Source organism: Chiloscyllium plagiosum, chromosome 25 (genome assembly GCF_004010195.1).
Source record: "Chiloscyllium plagiosum isolate BGI_BamShark_2017 chromosome 25, ASM401019v2, whole genome shotgun sequence".
Lineage (NCBI taxonomy): Eukaryota > Metazoa > Chordata > Chondrichthyes > Orectolobiformes > Hemiscylliidae > Chiloscyllium > Chiloscyllium plagiosum.
In genome coordinates, this window is record NC_057734.1 from 44,961,605 (window position 1) to 44,977,303 (window position 15,699).

General features: G+C 42.0%; 2 protein-coding genes across 3 annotated transcripts in view; both read left to right on the forward strand.

The window, feature by feature from the left end:
* The window catches only part of LOC122562816 (peptidyl-prolyl cis-trans isomerase FKBP8-like), a 32,555-nt gene extending 27,355 nt beyond the window's left edge, over positions 1-5,200 (forward strand). Inside the window, exon 10 of the mRNA XM_043716061.1 lies at positions 5,109-5,200. Coding sequence (XP_043571996.1) covers positions 5,109-5,189 — 81 coding nt within the window. The 3' untranslated portion in view covers positions 5,190-5,200. The remainder of the gene's footprint in view (positions 1-5,108) is intronic.
* A 6,979-nt stretch (positions 5,201-12,179) lies between these two features.
* Positions 12,180-14,804, forward strand: c25h22orf39 (chromosome 25 C22orf39 homolog). Of its 2 annotated transcripts, none has more exons than XM_043716066.1 (3): positions 12,180-12,252; positions 12,585-12,752; positions 13,903-14,804. In XM_043716066.1, exons 1-3 carry the CDS (start codon positions 12,229-12,231, stop codon positions 14,026-14,028), a joined length of 318 nt encoding a protein of 105 aa, XP_043572001.1. In that variant the 5' UTR covers positions 12,180-12,228; the 3' UTR covers positions 14,029-14,804. The 2 variants fall into 2 exon arrangements, with proteins under 2 accessions (XP_043572001.1, XP_043572000.1); XM_043716065.1 differs by lacking the exon at positions 12,180-12,252 and adding an exon at positions 12,259-12,361.
* The last annotated feature ends 895 nt before the right edge of the window (positions 14,805-15,699 follow it).

Genomic DNA, 15,699 nt, shown 5'->3' on the forward strand with positions numbered 1-15,699 from the left:
TCCATATCCGCCATAAATTCACCTGCACCTCCACACACATCATTTATTGAATCCGCTGCACCCGCTGTGGCCTCCTCTATATTGGGGAGACAGGCCGCCTACTTGAGAACACCTCTGGGACACCCGGACCGACCAACCCAACCACCCTGTAGCCCAACACTTTAACTCCCCCTCCCACTCCACCAAGGACATGCAGGTCCTTGGACTCCTCCATCGCCAGACCATGGCAACACGACGGTTGGAGGAAGAGCGCTTCATCTTCTGCCTGGGAATCCTCCAACCACAAGGGATGAACTCAGATTTCTCCAGTTTCCTCATTTCCCCTCCCCCACCTTGTCTCAGTCAAATCCCTCGAACTCAGCACCGCCTTCCTAACCTGTAATCATCTTCCTGACCTCTCCGCCCTCACCCCACGCCGGCCTATCACCCTCACCTTGACCTCCCTCCACCTATCGCATTTCCAAAGCCCCTCCCCCAAGTCCCTCCTCCCTACCTTTTATCTGAGCCTGCTGGACACACTTTCCTCATTCCTGAAGAAGGGCTTATGCCAGAAACATCAATTGTCTTGTTCCTTGGATGCTGCCTGACCTGCTGCGCTTTCCCCGTAATGTATTCCCCTGTTTCTGTCTTCAAGGGCCCAATTTTAGTCTTAACGATTTTTTTCCCTTTCACATACCTAAAAAAAGCTTTTACTATCCTCCTTTATATTTTTGGCCAGTTTACCTTTGTACCTCAATTTTTCTCTGTGTATTTCATTCTTAGTAATCCTCTGTTGTTCTTTAAAAGCTTCCCAGTCCTCCGTTTTCCCACTCATCTTTGCTATGTTATACTTTTTCTCTTTTAACTTTATATGTTCCTTGTCAGCCACAGCCACCCCTGCCTCCTCATAGGATCTTTCTTCCTTTTTGGAATGAATTGATCCTGCATCTTCTGCATTATACCCAGAAATATCTGCCATTGTTCCTCCACTGTCATCCCTGCTAAGGTATTGCACCATTGAACTTTGGCCAGCTCCTCCCTCATAGCTCCATAGTTCCCTTTATTCAACTGAAATATTGTCACTCCCGATTGTACCCTCTCCCTTTCAAATTGCAAATTGAAGCTTATTGTATTATGGTCACTACCTCCTAATGGCTCCTTCACTTCGAGGTCCCTGATCAATTCTGGTTCGTTGCACAATACCAGATCCAGAATTGCCTTCTCCCTGGTAGGCTTCAGCACCAGCAGTTCTAATAATCCATCTCGGAGGCACTCCACAAAGTCTCTTTCTTGAGGTCCAGTACCATCCTGATTCTCCCAGTCTACCTGCATTTTGAAATCCCCCATAACAACTGTAGTAACATCTATGCGACAGGCCAATTTCAGCTCCTTATTCAACTTACACCCTACATCCATACTACTGTTTGAGGGCCTGTAGATAACTCCGAAAAGAGTCTTTCTACCCCTAGAATTTCTCAGCTCTATCCATACTGACTCTACATCCCCTGATTCTAGGACCCCCGCGCAAGGGACTGAATATCATCTCTTACCAACAGGGCCACCCCACCCCCTCTGCCCGTCAGTCTGTCCTTACGATAGCACGTATAGCCTTGAATATTCATTTCCCAGGCCCTGTCCACATGAAGCCACATCTCAGTTATCCCCACAATATCGTAGCTGCCAATTTCCAAAAGAGCCTCAAGCTCATCTATCTTATTTCTAGTACCTCGTGCATTCATATATAGTATTTTTAATTTGTTACTGCCCTCACCCTTCCTATCAACTCCTATTTCACTCAACCTTACGGCATGATCCCTTTTTGAGTTTTCTGCTTCATTGATACCGTTGTCTTTCTTGACTTCCCTTGTTCTAACTTTCCTTTCAATTTTCTTCTTAAACTTCCAGTTTGTCCCCTCCCCCCCTGTTTAAACGCAGCTGTGTTGCAGTAGCAAACCTGCCTGCCAGAATGCTGGTCCCCATCCTATTAAGGTGCAAACCGTCTCTCTTGTAGAATTTATGTTTACAACAAAACATACCCCAGTGATCCAAGAATTTAAATCCTTGCTTCCTGCACCAGTTCCCCAGCCACACATTCAAGTCCATTATCTCTCTGTTCCTGGCTTCTCCAGCCCGAGGAACTGGAAGCAAACCGGAGATAACCACCCTGGGCGTCCTGCTTTTCAGCCTTCTTCCTAGTTCTTCGAAATCCCGCTGTAGTATGTTCCTCCTCTTCTTCCCGACATCATTTGTGCCGACATGTACCACCACCTCTGGCTCTTCACCTTCGCACTTGAGGATTTCCTGCACTCTGTCTGCGATGTCCTTAATCCTGCCACCAGGAAGGCAACACACCATCCTTAAATCCCGCCTGTTGCCACAGAAACCCCGTTCAGTTCCTCTCACTATAGAGTCCCTTATCACCACGGCTCTGTGCGATGTCTGACTCTTCGGCTGTGCCTCCACGCCAACTTTTTATTGACAGACCTGACCGCCTTGCGGACTGGCAGTGTCATCTGTCTCTACTGTTTCCAAAAGATTCAACTTCTTCCTGACAGGTACTTCCCCCGCGGTCGCTTGCACCTGTCTCCTCTCTGCCTTCCTCATCGTCTTCTCTCTTCTGCTCTCTTCTGGTATGGTTGGTGTAACAGCTCCCTGTTGAACTTCTCACCGGTTCAAGACTGAACTAAAAACTGCTCAGCTCAGCTAGCTAGAGAGCTGACCCCTCTGAAAAAATCAAGATAGAGTCTCCTTGAGCCAAGGAACAGCTTTTAGAAAAAAACGGACTAGCTTTGTGACACTAATACTGCAGTTTGGTAGGAAGGTTTACAAAATTCGGCAGGAAAAACAGTAGCTGAACAATGAGTTGCCTTCATAGAGAATTACATACTGTCAAGGATGTATTCCTTCAAAAGGGAGGGGCAGAGTAATCCAGAGCTTTCTGGATGACAAAGGAGATAGAAATTAAGGTAAGCAAGAAAAAAATGAGTGCCCTTTGAACTCCATTGGAAACTGCCTTCTAGTTCTCAGAACACTCGTAAAAAAATTTTATGTTTCCTGTCACCTGAACCAATTTTGTACCCACTCTCTGCAGAAATCCTCTGGATCCCATGGGCTTTTATTTTTAACTGGTCTGCCAAGCAGGAACTTGTCAAAAAGCCTTGTTAAAAGTCATAAAGACTGCACCAATTGCTCTACGTTCATCAATCCTTCTGGTTATTTCTCCTAAAAGCACAATCAAATTACATGCTAGGCTAGTGGGTGGCTTTACTTACACTTGACTCCTGGGATAATGATAGCAGAAGAGGTAGGAAATGTCAAGCATTTCTAGATTATCTTTGGGACAATTTCCTTTAGGAGTGTGTCCAGTCCAACAAGAAATTAGTCCTGGTTCATGAGAATGAACTGGGTCAAATTGATCAAGTGACAGAAGGGGAACTTATAAGGGACTGTGCATCATAAGGTTTGGGTGGCAGTCCAAAATGATATTGGTCTATGCAGATTAAGCTTAACCTTTTGATGGCGTGCAGACTTCAATGGGGCAAGCATAGTTCTGGGCCACGTAGACCAGAATCAAAGTTTGGTAGGAAAAGAAGTAGCTGAACAAAGGGTTGCCTTCAAAGATGAGATGGTTTAGCACAGTTAAGGATCAAAAGGCAGAGGTTAGGCAATCGAATCTAGAACGCCCTGGATGACAAAGGAGATAGCAATTAAATCAAGAAAGAAAAAGGAGTACTCGTAACAGGAATCACGTAGTAATTTCGTTGGGAATCAAGCCGAATACAGGAAATCCAGAACTGAGGTGAAAAAACAAATAGAAGAAGCAAAGAAGGATTATGAGAAAAGGACAGTAGCTAATATCAAAGGAAATCCCAAAAGTCTTTTATGAACGTGCAAACTCCACACAGTCAGTCGCCTGAGGCGGGTATTGAACCCGGGTCTCTGGCACTGTGAGGCAGCAGTGCTAACCACTGTGCCACTGTGCCGCCCCTTTAATATCAAAGGAAATCCCAAAAGTCTTTTATAAGCATTATCAATTGTAAAAGGAGGGGTAAATCTGATTATAAAGGAGATTTAGATAGGCCCATGCAAGATAGTACAATGAAGGGTATATAGGTTAGACTGATCTTAGAATAGGATAAAAAGCTGCCACAAAATGGAGGGCTGAAGGACCTGTATTGGGCTGTAATGTTCTATATTCTATGTTCTGTACAGGCAAGAGGCATGACAGAGGTTTTTAATTGATACTTTGCATCTGTCTTTACCTGTGAAGAAAATGCTGCCAGACTATGGTGACAGAGAAGGAAACTCAGGCACGAGAGGGTTTAAAATTAAAATGGTGCTATTGGTAATTAACGTTGGTAATGCACCAAAACTGCATGAGATCCATCCAAGAATTTTGAAGGAAGTGAGAATGAAAATTGCAGAAGCACTGGCAATTATTTTTCAATCGTCCCTTGATTTGGGATTAGTGCCAGAGAATTGAAGAATTGCAAATGTTATGCACTTATTCAAAAAATGTTGTAAAAATCAGCCTAGTCATTTTAACTTCAGTGGTAGGAATAATGTTACTACTAAGTGTGGCTCAGTGGTTAGCATGCTGCCTTATAGCATCAGGAACCTGGATTCAATTCCAGCCTCCGGCAACTGTCTGTGCAGAGTTTGCACTCTCTCTCCCTGTGTCTGTTGGGTTTCCACTGGGTACTCCAGTTTCTTTCCACAGTCGAAAGATGTGCAGGTTAACTGGCTTGATTATGCTAAATTGCCCACAGTGTCTAGGGATGTGCAGGCTAGGTGGATTAGCCATGGGGAAATGTGGGGTTTGGAAGGTGTAGTAGGGGTTGGGTCTAGGTAGGATCCTCTTCGGAGGGTTAGGGTGGATTTGATGGGCCAAATGGCCTGCTTCCACACTGTAGGGGTTCTGTAATAACCCTTCTCTGATAGTCCTTTTGCTTCTACTTCTCCTCTCTGCTCTTTCTAGCTTCAGCATATTTGCCTTTAGGAATCGCTAAATTCTGCTAATGTTTACTGAAACTGTTGATTTGCGAATGGGATCATTGTATCCTCTGAACTCATTATTGTTGTTCAGTTATTAATATTCATTTTCTAATTCTATTGATTTTCTTTCACAGAATATAAACTGGAAGTGGACAATAGGAATTTCTGCCATTGCATTGGGTAGTATGATTCTATATAAATGGAGATTATCTTAATCAGAATGCAAACCCCATTTCAGATTAAAATAAGAATTTGCTTCAGATACTGCTGGAGTTGAGATATGTATAAACTGTTGATGAAAAATAATTTGCACATCTGTGTGTCAAACTGATTTCAGCTCAGCAATTCAAACTGAACTGATATGCTTAAATATATATATTTACAAATATATTAAACTGTTTGGTGTCTTTTTTTCTTTAGTATATAAAGAGAAAAGAACTGGTTACAACTAATGTAGATTCTTTACTGTGAGAAACGGGGGAATTTACAACGACAAACAGTAAAATGGCTGATGAGCTAATTGCATACTTCGCTTCTGTCTTCACAAAGGAGGACATGAATAACATACCAGAAATGATGGAGAGTGCAGGGATATGGAAGAACCAAAGCACACCTGTATCAGTAGAGAAATAATGATGGGGCAGTTGATGAAGTTGAAGGCCAATAACTTCCCAAGGTTTGATAATTGACATCCTAGAGTACTTACGGAAATGGTTCTAGAAATAGTGATGCATTGCTGGTTATCATTCAGGACTCTTCAGACTGTAGAACAGTTCCTACAGACTGGAGGGTAGCTAATGTAACCCTACTATTTTAAAAAGGGAGGCAGAGAGATAATTGAGTTGTTAACCAGTGAGTCTGACATTGGGTACTGGAAAAGATTAAGGTCGAGTTCATTGCGAAGGATTTTAGAGCACTTAGAAAACAGTGGTAGAATTAAACACAATCAGCATGGATTTACGAAAGGGAAATATGCTTGACAAATCTTCTAGAATTCTTTGGGGATTTAACTCATAGAGTTGATCTGGGGAGCCAGTAAATGTGGTTTATTTGGACTTTCCAAAGGTTTTTGACAAAGTTCCATGAAATTCACTATTTGTTTAATGATTTAGATGAAGGAACTGAATGTAATATCTTAAAATTTGCAGATGACACAAATCTGGGTGGAAGGGTGAGCTGTTAGCAGGATGCAGCAATGTTACAGTGTAATCTGGACAGGCTGAGTGAGTGGGCAAATGCATGGCCGAGATGTAGTGTGATGTGGATAAATGTGACGTTATCCACTCTTGTCACACAAATAGGTGGGTGGATTATTTTGCTGTAAATTGAGAGAGGGAAATATTCAATAAGGATAAATTTGTTCTTTCAAAGGATTGTTAGCCTTGAAAGTCTTATGTTCAGTGAGTAGTGGGATCTGGGTCATCGAGTATTTGTAAGACGGAGGTAGACAGATTTTTGATCCAATAGGAAATCTAGCATCATCGAGGGAAGGCAGGAAATTAGAATTTAGGCTAAAGTCAGATTAATGATGCTCTTATTGAATGATGGAGCAAGCTTAAGGAGGCTGAATGGCCTCCTGTTATTATAAAATAGCCAGACAATGCATTTAATCTTTTGGAAATATGCATCCCAATATTCTGTAGCTCATAGTTCCCTCATCTGACTCAGCATCAGTCATCAGTTTATCATGATTTTCAATCAACCTATGTCAACTTTACCAAATCTCTGACTTTACATCTAGTTTTATTTTCTTCCAGGCGATGTCTCCAGTCTATTTGCCACACCTTCAAAGCATAGCTTGTGCTAACATAACCAATAGCAACCAAATACACTTCACCTGACCAAGGGGTAGCACTCCAAAAGCTTGTGATTTCAAATAAACTTGTTTGACTATATCCTGGTGTCGTATGACTTCTGACCTTGACCAAATTCAGTATTCTACATGTGTTTTAATTTGCACATTTTGGCTGCTACTCCAGACTTGAGATCATTATTCCTATTTGTCCTTATCTCCAGGTTTGTTCTTTACTTCTCCTGTCATTATTCCTCCTTCTTTTCTTCACCTTCAGTTTTCTGCACTCACAAACATCAATTCTTCAGTAACTACTCCTACATTCCTGCTCCAACCTTGGTATCAAATATCTGTACTCTTAAATAAGCTTACTCTCTTTGTGCTTGCACCAACTCTCTGAGTGACTATCATGACGGTGCCATTCTTCAGTCTTTTCCCTGTAACCCTACACATTTAAATAAACCTCTTGAATGTATCAGTTGAACCTGCTTCCACGTTACCAGGCAGTGCTTTCCAGATTGAACTACTCGCTTTGTGAAGAAGTTTCTATCATCATGTTTAGTTCTTCCAGTTTCAGGAAATCATTTCCATCTGTGCCATCTTTATTTTGCTCATTTACAACTGGAAACAATTACTATATAGACCTTTACTATTTATTATACAAACTTCAATCATATCTTCTCTTAGCTTTCTTCTGTCCGAACTTCATCAATCTATCTTCAGATTTTAAGTTTCTCATCCCCAGACCATTCTTGTAAATCTCTTCCACACTCTTGCTAATGCTTTTACATCCTTACTAAAGTGTGACATCCAATTAGTACATAACATCCCAGCTCATGTCAAGCTAGCACTCATACAGTTTCAGCGAAACCTCCCTATTTTTGTATTCTATGCCACCAAAAATAATGTAGGCAAAATAGATCAAACAAAATTAGATTAAAAGAAGAGGTTGCTAAAAGGGGTGGCAGTCTTTAGCTCTTAGAAAAGTAGGGGTTAACAAATTATCCTCAGCTTGATACAAAGTGACTACAAGTATATTGAATCTTTATAAAAACTGGTTACACCTCAGCTGGCTAACTTGCAATCAAATCTCTACCCCTACCACATTACCAAGTTGACTCACTGGAGACTGAAATGCTATTCGGTGTAACTATAACAAATCTAAAGTATACCTCCTCTTCTACAACTATCTGCAGTCTTAGAAATAGTTGACCACAACATTCTACTCCACTACACGTGTGGTGTCTCCCACCTGACCTCCTCTAACGAAAAAGCGTGTAATGGGTTCGTAAGGTAAGGCTTTTTTTCATTTATTCAATCTCTGAGCAATTTAAAACCGAGGGAATAGCAGCTAGGGCAGTTGCATGCTCCTCTTGCAGGATGTGGAAGGTAAGGGTCACCATTGGTGTCCCTGCTGACTTCACCTGCAAGAAGCACACCCAACTCAGATCCTCACAGACAGCGTTAGGGAGCTGGAGCTGAATGAAATCCGGATCATTTGGGAGGCTGAGGGGGTGATAGGAGTTATAGGGAGATAGTCACACCTACGTTAGAGGATAAAGGTAGCTGGGTGACTGTTAGGAGAGGAAAAAGGAAAAGGCAGACAGTGCAGGGACCCTCTGTTCCCCTCAATAATAAGTTTACCATTTTGGATACTGTTGGGGACGGAAACCAATAACCAACAAAGCCTCAGTGGGCAGGCCTCTGCCACTGAGCTTGGCTCTATGGCTCAGAAGGCAAGGATGGAGAATAGGAGAGTGATATTAATAGGAGATTCAATGGTGAGAGGAAGACACAGTAGATTCTGTGGGTGCGAGCAAGACTCCCGGATGGTATGTTGCCTCCTGGATGCCAGCAGTGATCCCAATGATACCACTGACAAAACAGAACAGTCATCACAGGGATCCACAGAGGAGCAACCAAAGAAGGGGTCAACTTGGACCCTACCAGAAAGCCGCTGCCCTGGGCTTGACATGTATGCTAAAACCGCCGGGAAATATGTGAATGCCAGATTCATCAGCCACACCCACAAGGCAGAGCAAAACATCACATGATCACAATGCAACGCCATCTATGCTCTCAAAACCAATCGCAATATTGTCATCAAATCAGCAGATAAAGGAGGATCCATCATCATTCAGAATAGAACAGATTACTGTAAGAAAGTGTAGCGACAACTGAACAACCAGGAACACTACAGGCCGATCCAACCAAAGAGCACACTGGTGAACTAAAAACATTGATTAGAACTTTGGATCCACTCCTTCCGAGTTCCCTATGTCATCCAAGTATTTCTCACATGGACGACTTCTACTGCCTTCCAAAGATACACAAAGGCAACACACCAGGACGTCCCATCGTATCAGGCAATGTGAGAACCTCTCTGGCTATATCAAAGGCATCTTGAAACCCATTCTACAGGGGACCGCTGGCTTCTGTCACTACACCTACAAATTTCTTACAGAAACTCAGCACCCACGGACCAGTTGAACTGGGAACATTACTCGTCACAATGGATGTTTCAGCACTCTACACCAGCATCCCCCATGATGATAGCATCACGGCAACAGTCTCAGTACTCAATCCCCGAGCACCATCCTACAACTCATCTGCTTCATCCTTCGACAACCAGTTCTTTGTCTAGACACAAGGAATAGCCATGGGGAACAAACTTGCACCCCGATAAGCCAACATCATCATGTACAAGTTCGAACAAGACTTCTTTTCTGTACACGACCTCCAACTAACACTATACATCAGATATATTGATGACATTTTCTTCCTCTGAACCCATGGCAAGGAGTTATTGAAACAACTACGCAGTGATATCAATTAGTTTAATTCCACTATCGGACTGACCATGGACTACTCTTTAGTATCTGTCTCATTCTTGGACATGTATCTCCATCAAGGATGGTCACCTCAGCACCTCACTGTACCACAAACCCCCGGATAACCTCATGATGCTGCACTTCTCTGGCTTCCACCTGAAACATATTAAAACAGCCATCCCCTATGGACAAGCCCTCTGCATGGACAGGATCTGTTCAGATGAGGAGGAAAACAACGGACACTTAAAAGTGCTCAAGGATGCCCCCATAAGAACAGCGTACGATGCTCAACTCATCGACTGCCAGTTCCAACGTGCCAAAGTGAGAAGCCATAATGACGTCCTCAGAATACAGACACAGGCTGCAACTGATAGGGTATCCTTCATCGTCCAGTATTCCCGGGAGCTGAACGACTATGCCATGTTCTTCACAGCCTGCAACACATTATCGATAAGGACTAGCACTTCGCCAAGACCTTTCCTGCGTCTCCTCTTCTCGCCTTTAAACAACTAACAAACCTTAAACAGATCATGATTCATAGCAAACTGCCCAGCCTTCAGGACAACAACATTGTACAACGCTACCACAGCAGCTGCTGCAAGAGTATCGACACAGGTAACACCATTACACATGGGGACACATCCCACCATGTATGTAGCAAGTATTCATTGACTCGGCCAAAGTGGTCCATTTCATATGTTGCAGGCAAGGAAGCCCTGAGGCATGGTACATTGGTGAGACCAAGCAGATGCTATTACAGCAGTTGAATGGACACCGCACAACAATCACCAGGCAGGAGTGTTCCCTCCCAGTCAGGGAACACATCAGCGGTCAGGGACATTCGGCCTCGGATCTTCTGGTGGCCATCCTCCAAGGCAGACTTCAGAACAAGCAATAACGCAAGTGGCTGAGCAGAAGCTGATTGCAAAGTTCGGTATGAATGGGAATGGCCTCAATGGGAACCTTGGGTTCATATCACACTAAAGGTGACCCCACTGCACAATACACTCTTTCTCACACACGCTCCTACATACTCACACACCGACGCCGACCCTCCATCATACACAAGCTCTATCTCATTTGGATACACATACACCCCCCCCGCACTCAGTGACACACACATACCCCATCCCACACACACACACACACACATAACTAAGCTGACACATACACTCTATTTCATGCACTCACACACACACTCAATCTATCACTCCTACAAGCGTGCACATATAAGCTTATGGGGTGAATTGTTTTTGCAGAATTACATTTTATTTTGCTGCATGAATCCATGTAAAACTCTTTAAAATCTACGGAGGGTTTGTCAGTCTGACATAACATTGGGATACAGACAGACTTCACACCTATTGTTTAAAAAGCTGAGCCATTTTGAGAATGTAATTTAAAAGATATTCTGGAATTTACACATCAAAGAACAGAAACCAGCATATCCCATTATAAAAGATGAAAGTTTTAATCTAAGAGTGTTTATTGTATCACATTTCCATGGCACTGGACCCGTTTGGCAATAAATTCTGTGAGCATGATCTTCTCCACAACCACCGTTTGAGTGGTGCTCCGAAAGCTTCTGCTTCCAAATAAACCTGTTTAACTATGTTCAATGCCTAATTCCATTTTCCTACATGCCCCTTATCGACTTGAAGGATTGAAAACAACAAATGCTGGAACTAACAGCATGTCATGGTTCTGTTCGCCGAGCTGGGAATTTGTGTTGCAGACGTTTCGTCCCCTGTCTAGGTGACATCCTCAGTGCTTGGGAGCCTCCTGTGAAGCGCTTCTGTGATGTTTCTTCATTTATAGTGGTTTGTCTCTTCTGCTTCCAGTCAGTTCCAGCTGTCCGCTGCAGTGGCCAGTATATTGGGTCCAGGTCGATGTGTTTGTTGATAGAATCTATGGATGAGCGCCATGCCTCTAGGAATTCCCTGGCTGTTCTCTGTTTGGCTTGTCCTATAATCGGTTTCCTGAAGAAGGGCTTATGCCCAAAACGTCGATTCTCCTGCTCCTTGGATGCTGCCTGACCTGCTGCACTTTTCCAGCAACACATCTTTCAGCTCTGATCTCCAGCATCTGCAGTCCTCACTTTCTCCTATAATCGTAGCGTTGTCCCAGTCGAACTCATGTTGCTTGTCATCCCCGTGTGTGGCTATTAAGGATAGACAGGGGACGAAACGTCTGCAACACAAATTCCCAGCTCAGCGAACAGAACCGCAACAACGAGCACCCGAGCTACAAATCTTCTCCCAAACTTTGAACTAACAGCATCTCATGAAGAATCATCTAGACTCGGAATGTTAGCTTGCTCTCTCTCTATGGATGCTGCCTGACCCGCTGTGATCTGAAGCGTTTGCTGTTTTCAGTACAGGTTCCAACATCTGCAGTAAGTTGTTCTTGACTTGATTGGACAGGACTGTCTGGAGCGGTGACGTCACAATCAAGACAGCGCCGTCCCGTCCATAGGTTGAATGGCTGGCTGTCTTGTGAATATTAATACCTGATGGTTAAGCTAACGCTGATTGGTGAATCGTCCTTCCGGGGCTGGTGTCGTGGTTCCACCCCTGGCCGTTTATTGGTCAAATTACTAATGACGTGTACGCTGTCAGTCAAAGCGGAAGGATGGCGGATGGGGAGTTCTGGAGAGTGAGTGAGGGCCTTGACCTCCCCATCTGGGATAAGGTTCCAGGGAGGATATTTCACCATAGCTTTACATTTTATTGTAATGGAAAGTAGATGGACATCAAGTGCAAAGGTTAAATGACCTGGTTTCTCCATTCGACATGTCTAGATGCTCAGTGCTCTCTGAAGTCAGGACTGCGCTCATTCAGACAGTATTACCACAAACACGGCTTTGCTATATTTTACTGCGGAGAGTTTAAATTCTAGACACTGAAGTTGACAATAACCCTTTACTAATTAGTTTACGGAGTTCGTTAAACTATCCTGACCTCTAACTGCCTGTCATGTCATTACAGCCTCCTCGGGCCTGTGATGATTATCGGAGTGAGTGGAAACACTGCCGGAGTCTGAGAAATCTCTTCCATCACTATTACACGTACGGAAAGTTCCCCTTGTGTAAACAGTGGAAGAAAGATTACAACAGTTGCATGGAATGGGAACACTTTAAATCTACTGAGGCTAAGGTGAGACTTTTATGTACAAATATTACATGTTCAATATATTTGGATTTAACCTAATATCACCCTGAATTTCAGAACGATGCAGTTTATTGACTTACCTGAATCCCTATTTTGCTTCTTATTCTGTGACATTTCTATCCTCTTCTGAAGGCAGAGTTCTGCTTGATGCAAATGTCCAAGCAGCTACAGCCATCCAATTGAAGTTATATTTTGAAATGCATAAACTCTCTATCATTGAGTGTTTCTTTGGGAGGCCTCATATCTTTTTTCAATCTTGTCCCTTGATGTTTAAATGCACATTGTTAGGATGTGTAGGTGTTTGTGAGATGGGCATCACAATTGACACAATCTCTAGCTGGAGGTCCCAGTAGGTATTGTGAATCTTGGTACAAACTCTGGAAAGATAGTTCCAGTTACCCAAAATATAAGTTGCACAGTAATTATTTAAAGTCTATAGATCAATAAAACATTCAACAAACAAAGTCATACTGGACTCACATGTTAACTCTTTGTCTCTCCACAGATGCAGCCAGGTGTACTGAGTTTCTCCTGTTTTTTAAATTTTAGATTTCCAACATCCTCATTATATAAAATGTACCAAGATGTTTCACGTGAAGCACTGTAAAACAAAAAAGTCATATAATGTTCTGCCATGACCAAAAGCTTATTTAAAGAGGCAGGTTTTTAAGGAGTGTCTTAAATGAGGACAGTATGTTAAAGACAATGTGATGGCCTTATTAAAATTGGAAATGGACAATATTCTGAATTAGAGGAGCATAGATATGAACCTTGTGAAGGTGGAAGAGACCAGAGAGGGAGAAGAGGCCATGGGAGGATTTGTAAACTAGGATGAGAATTTTAAAGTTAAAACGTTTCACTGGGAATGGGTGATAAAGCAAATTAAACTTGCTATGAGTTTAGCACAGGCAGCAGCATTTTTACAGAAAATTGTATGTGGGATATAATCTCTGAAGTGCATTGAAAACACTAGACTTAAAAGCATAACTATGAGTTTCAGAAACAGATAAGCTGTTGTAGAAGTGGAAATAGATGATCTTGGGTAATGTTACAAACTTTTTCTACACCAGTTTTAGTTTTTAAGTCTGACATTAGTAATGTAGATCTAACTGCAAATTTGTTTTTAAATTTACAGACAGCTTTATGTGAGAGTGAGAAGAAGAGGTTAGAAGAACAAAAGATACACTTTCCAATCTGGGCAATGAGGAAAGATCCACCAGCTGAATGGCAGCTGCCCCTAAGTGACAAAGAAGAGGAATAGTTGAAGTTGATCATATCTCGGATCACAAATGGCCAGATAGTCAGCAGGTGGTGCAATAAAGCCTTTGTGAGCATGTCCGCTTCACTCTACGGTGTCCTATATAACACTGGTTTTAAGGGAATCCAGTTGGAAGCAGTTTTGAGTCTTGAGACTACTATTTAACCTGGATTCACTTTATAGGAACTATCTGGGGATGGTAATCAGAATGTTATATAACCATCTGACTGTCACATCCTGTTATGCTGCAGTAAAGGTGTTTTCAATAAATAAACTGCCAGCATATTAATTTCATTTTAACTTCAGGTTCTTGTGAATGTTTGTTAGGTCTGTGAGATGCTCAGAGATTTACTTGAAAGGGAGATTGGGTCTTAATTTCTTACACAATTTGGGTTGGGAGCTAGGAAGGGAACCAATGCCAAAAAGGACACCAGTGCTGATTTCACTTGGAAAAACTGTTTTGGATGTGGGCTGAACCAAGACCAGGCACCGTTATTGATTCAACAGGGAGTACAAAACCAGAGGAAGCTTTTAAGCTCATGCACAAATTGCAAACTGTCATAGTTGTGAGGCAACAATTTATCATAAAAATACATTCCTTATTGTAATCATTCTGATAAGAACAATATTTCTCTTTGTTTATTCCCAGAACGAAGAAGTCAATGGTTAGGCCATCAGTTATTGTCCAAAGAATAGTTCAATCAATCCCTTTTGTTGTGGATCTGGAATCACAAGTAGGCCCTGACTAGGGGTATGGGTTGCAGATTTACTTCCCTAAAAGGTTATTAGTGAACCTGACAGCTTTTATTTTAATGACAATTGACAGTAGTTACATGGCTGCTATTAGGCTAGTTTTGTTTTTTGTGTTCTAGATTTTATTGAATTCCAATTTAACCATCTTGCATGATAGGAATGAAACTTATGTCCCCAGAACATTAGGCTGGGGTCTGGATATTTACTCCAGGAACATTATATCACTGCTTTCCTGGATTTAATTAAATATAAATAAAATATACCTGCTAAATAAAGGAATATTCATCATAACTTTATGAAACAACTGCTGGTAGTCTAAATAATATCTCAATTGTTTTTAATGATCTGACATGAAAATTTGAATAGAATTCTGACAAGGATAAATATATTGGCTAACATCATCCCTTAATATTACTAATTCTTTTCCCAAAGCTATTCAAACAATATGTCCACATCTAACCCTAATATACCTTAAGTCACACTTGCACAATCATATGTAAAACAAAATGATACTTTAATATTTTAATCTGCAGAAGATTCTGTCTCTCATGGTCCTACCTCAAAATCATTTTTCCAGTATGACTTTAACAGCATAACATAGACACTACTGCTTTTCAGTTAATGATGTCCCATCTGTAATACCATTCTTACATCCTGATGACTTCAGAAAAGGGAAAAACACACTGGGTACACCAGAAAATTTGCATGAAGTGACGATTAGCAACACAATGCAGGCACTGAAAAACACCACATTTCTACAAGTGAAATTTGTAAAGTTAATTTTACTCTGAAAGACTTCAATTTTTTTATTCACTACTAAAGTCACTTGACTATACTGATAAGGCTAGAACTACAATTTGTAACCTGCACATTGTTACATAGTTGTCCTTGCTATTGCACGGAGGTATTTCTGCTACCTTG